Source organism: Echiichthys vipera, assembly GCF_963691815.1.
Source record: "Echiichthys vipera genome assembly, chromosome: 3".
NCBI lineage: Eukaryota > Metazoa > Chordata > Actinopteri > Perciformes > Trachinidae > Echiichthys > Echiichthys vipera.
In genome coordinates, this window is record NC_139828.1 from 1,853,241 (window position 1) to 1,855,740 (window position 2,500).

Below are 2,500 nucleotides of genomic sequence, written 5' to 3' on the forward strand. Positions count from 1 at the left end.
TTTGCATCTTTTTGTGGTGGTTTTGCATCTATTTTTAGTCATTTTGCATCTTTTTGTGGTGGTTTTGCATCTGTTTTTAGTCATTTTGCATCTTTTTGAACAGTTTTTAAAACGATGCTGAATTAAATATTTTGTGTGACGGTTTCATTCACGGATCTCAGTCGAACGTTGCAGAGACTCAGGCTTCATCGGCATCTTTCCACAGTTACCACGGCAACAGACTCGCCACAGCAGCTCCGTTGAGACTTTTCTTTGATGATTTGATGAAAGTCGTGTTGAAGCTGAAGGTCGTTTTAATCCCGTCTCCTCTGTCTCCGTCAGACTTCCTGAAGAAGAAGACGTGTGAAGTGCAGGCGTTTCTCAAAGCCGTGCAGCTCTACAGGCAGGAGCAGGGTCGGTACCAGGCCTGGGACATGCTGACAGGAAGTGACGTCAGGGTACGTTCCACCGCCGCCGCCACCACTGCTGCACGTCACCACCCACGTTCAGAGTCAGCGTTTTGCATCTATTTTTAAAACCCAAAACACAATACTGTAAGGGCGCCCTCCCACTGTGCCTCCGTGCCGTGCCCCGTGCTTTAGGGTCCTTGTCCCCCCCTCCAGGCCCGTTTGTACTCACACTACCTGGGCCTCGGAGAATGCTTCTTGCTGCCTATACGTCATCACGCCGTAACACGTCACACGCATTGATGACGTCATGGCGATGCGTGGCTTTGTTTCCAGATCTTTCCGTAGACCTCGGAGTTTTTGTGCGTCTTGTCGACTGTTTTTGAATCTTTTCATCGACCAAATCTGCAGTAAACACTCCACCTCCGCATCACACCAACGTGAACCTTTCACCGCCATTGTTTGAAATGTCCGCGCATGGTCCCTCCTTCTTTTTTCTACGTCCCAACAGGCGCACAGGAAATGACCTCAGAACCGCCGTAGGCCTCGTGCTCGTACACGTGCGCACGCTCGTGCTCGTACACGTGCAAACGTGCTTTACTAAAGCCCACCTCTCCCAAACGGGCCGTGGACGGCAAGCGTGCCGCTCCTAGACGTGGTACGGTTGCACTCACACTGGTCAAACGCACTCGGCTTTAGCTGAAAAACCTGTTTTGTGAGTGCACCCTGAGTCTGACGTGATGAATTCTCATGTGATCTCATGTTATCGCAAGAATTCAGCTGCTGTGCATCAGGACACTTTGCTGAGATCAGGTCCTAAACAGATGATCAGTGTGTGTGTGTGTGTGTGTGTGTGTGTGTGTGTGTGTGTGTGTGTGTGTGTGTGTGTGTGTGTGTGTGTGTGTGTGTGTGTGTGTGTGTGTGTGTGTGTGTGTGTGTGTGTGTGTGTGTGTGTGTGTGTGTGTGTGTGTGTGTGTGTGTGTGTGTGTGCGTGGGCGTGTGTGTTTGTGTGTGTGTGTGTGCGTGGGCGTGTGTGTGTGTGTGTGTGTGTCTGTGTGCTGTCGTGTTGTTGACTGCCGTGTTATTTGCATGGTGGAAGGATGCGGGCGTGGACCAATCAGGGCCGCGGCTCATTTGCATCCTCTCGCTCTTGTTTTTTCTGGGGAGGACAGGAGCTCGTTCTTCTTCTCCTTCTTCTTCTTCTTCCTCTTCATCCTCTTCTTCTTCTTCTTCTTCTTCTTCCTCTTCTTCTTCTTCTTCTTCTTCCTGTCGTTCTCCGCTCTGACCCCAGGAACCATGTGACCACACCGGGAACGCTCTTTGAGGCGTCGGCATTCACTCACATTGTTTAGTCACAATTAGTTCGGAGGTGAGAGGAAGTTTCTGCAGGAAACGGACACACACACACACACACACACACACACACACACACACACACACACACACACACCGTTTAAAATCTATTTGTTTTGCTAATGAGTGAGACATTTCCTGTTTTCTCTGCTCTAAACGTGTACACAGTTCACACACGTGTAAACACATACTTAAGTACACATGCATGCACATAGCTCTCTACTGACACACACACACACACACACACACACACACACACACGCACACACGTATGAGTCAGAGCTGAGACAGGAGAGGAATGAATGAAATGTCGGCAGCAGAACAAAACACAACCGCAGCTGCACGATCGTAAATCAGACAGATTATGTTGACAGTGATTTAGATAAAGTGTGTGTGTGTGTGTGTGTGTGTACGTGTGTGTGTGTATGTGTGTGTGTATGTGTGTGTGTGCATGTGTGTGTGTATGTGTGTGTGTGCATGTGTGTGTGTGTGCGTGTGTGTATGTGTGTGTGTGTGTGTGTATGTGTGTGCGTGTGTGTATGTGTGTGTGTGTGTGTTTGCGTGTGTGTGTGTGTGTCTGCGTGTGTGTGTGTGTGTGTATGTGCGTGTGCGTGTGTGTGTGTGTGTGTGTGAACCCTTAGCTCCACGTTTATTGAGTGTAGCAGATAAAGAGTTTATGACGGAGCCTCAGGATGAGGATGATCCGTCGTCCTGAGTGCTGCAGCTCCACCTGCAGGTCGGAGAGCGGACGTGTTTATGCC

The 2,500-nt window shown here is 49.5% G+C and overlaps 1 protein-coding gene across 1 annotated transcript in view; it reads left to right on the forward strand.

Moving 5' to 3' along the window:
* Nucleotides 1–2,500, forward strand: part of niban1a (niban apoptosis regulator 1a) — a 26,028-nt gene that overhangs the window by 15,065 nt on the left and 8,463 nt on the right. Inside the window, exon 6 of the mRNA XM_083940721.1 lies at nucleotides 322–437. Coding sequence (XP_083796847.1) covers nucleotides 322–437 — 116 coding nt within the window. The remainder of the gene's footprint in view (nucleotides 1–321; nucleotides 438–2,500) is intronic.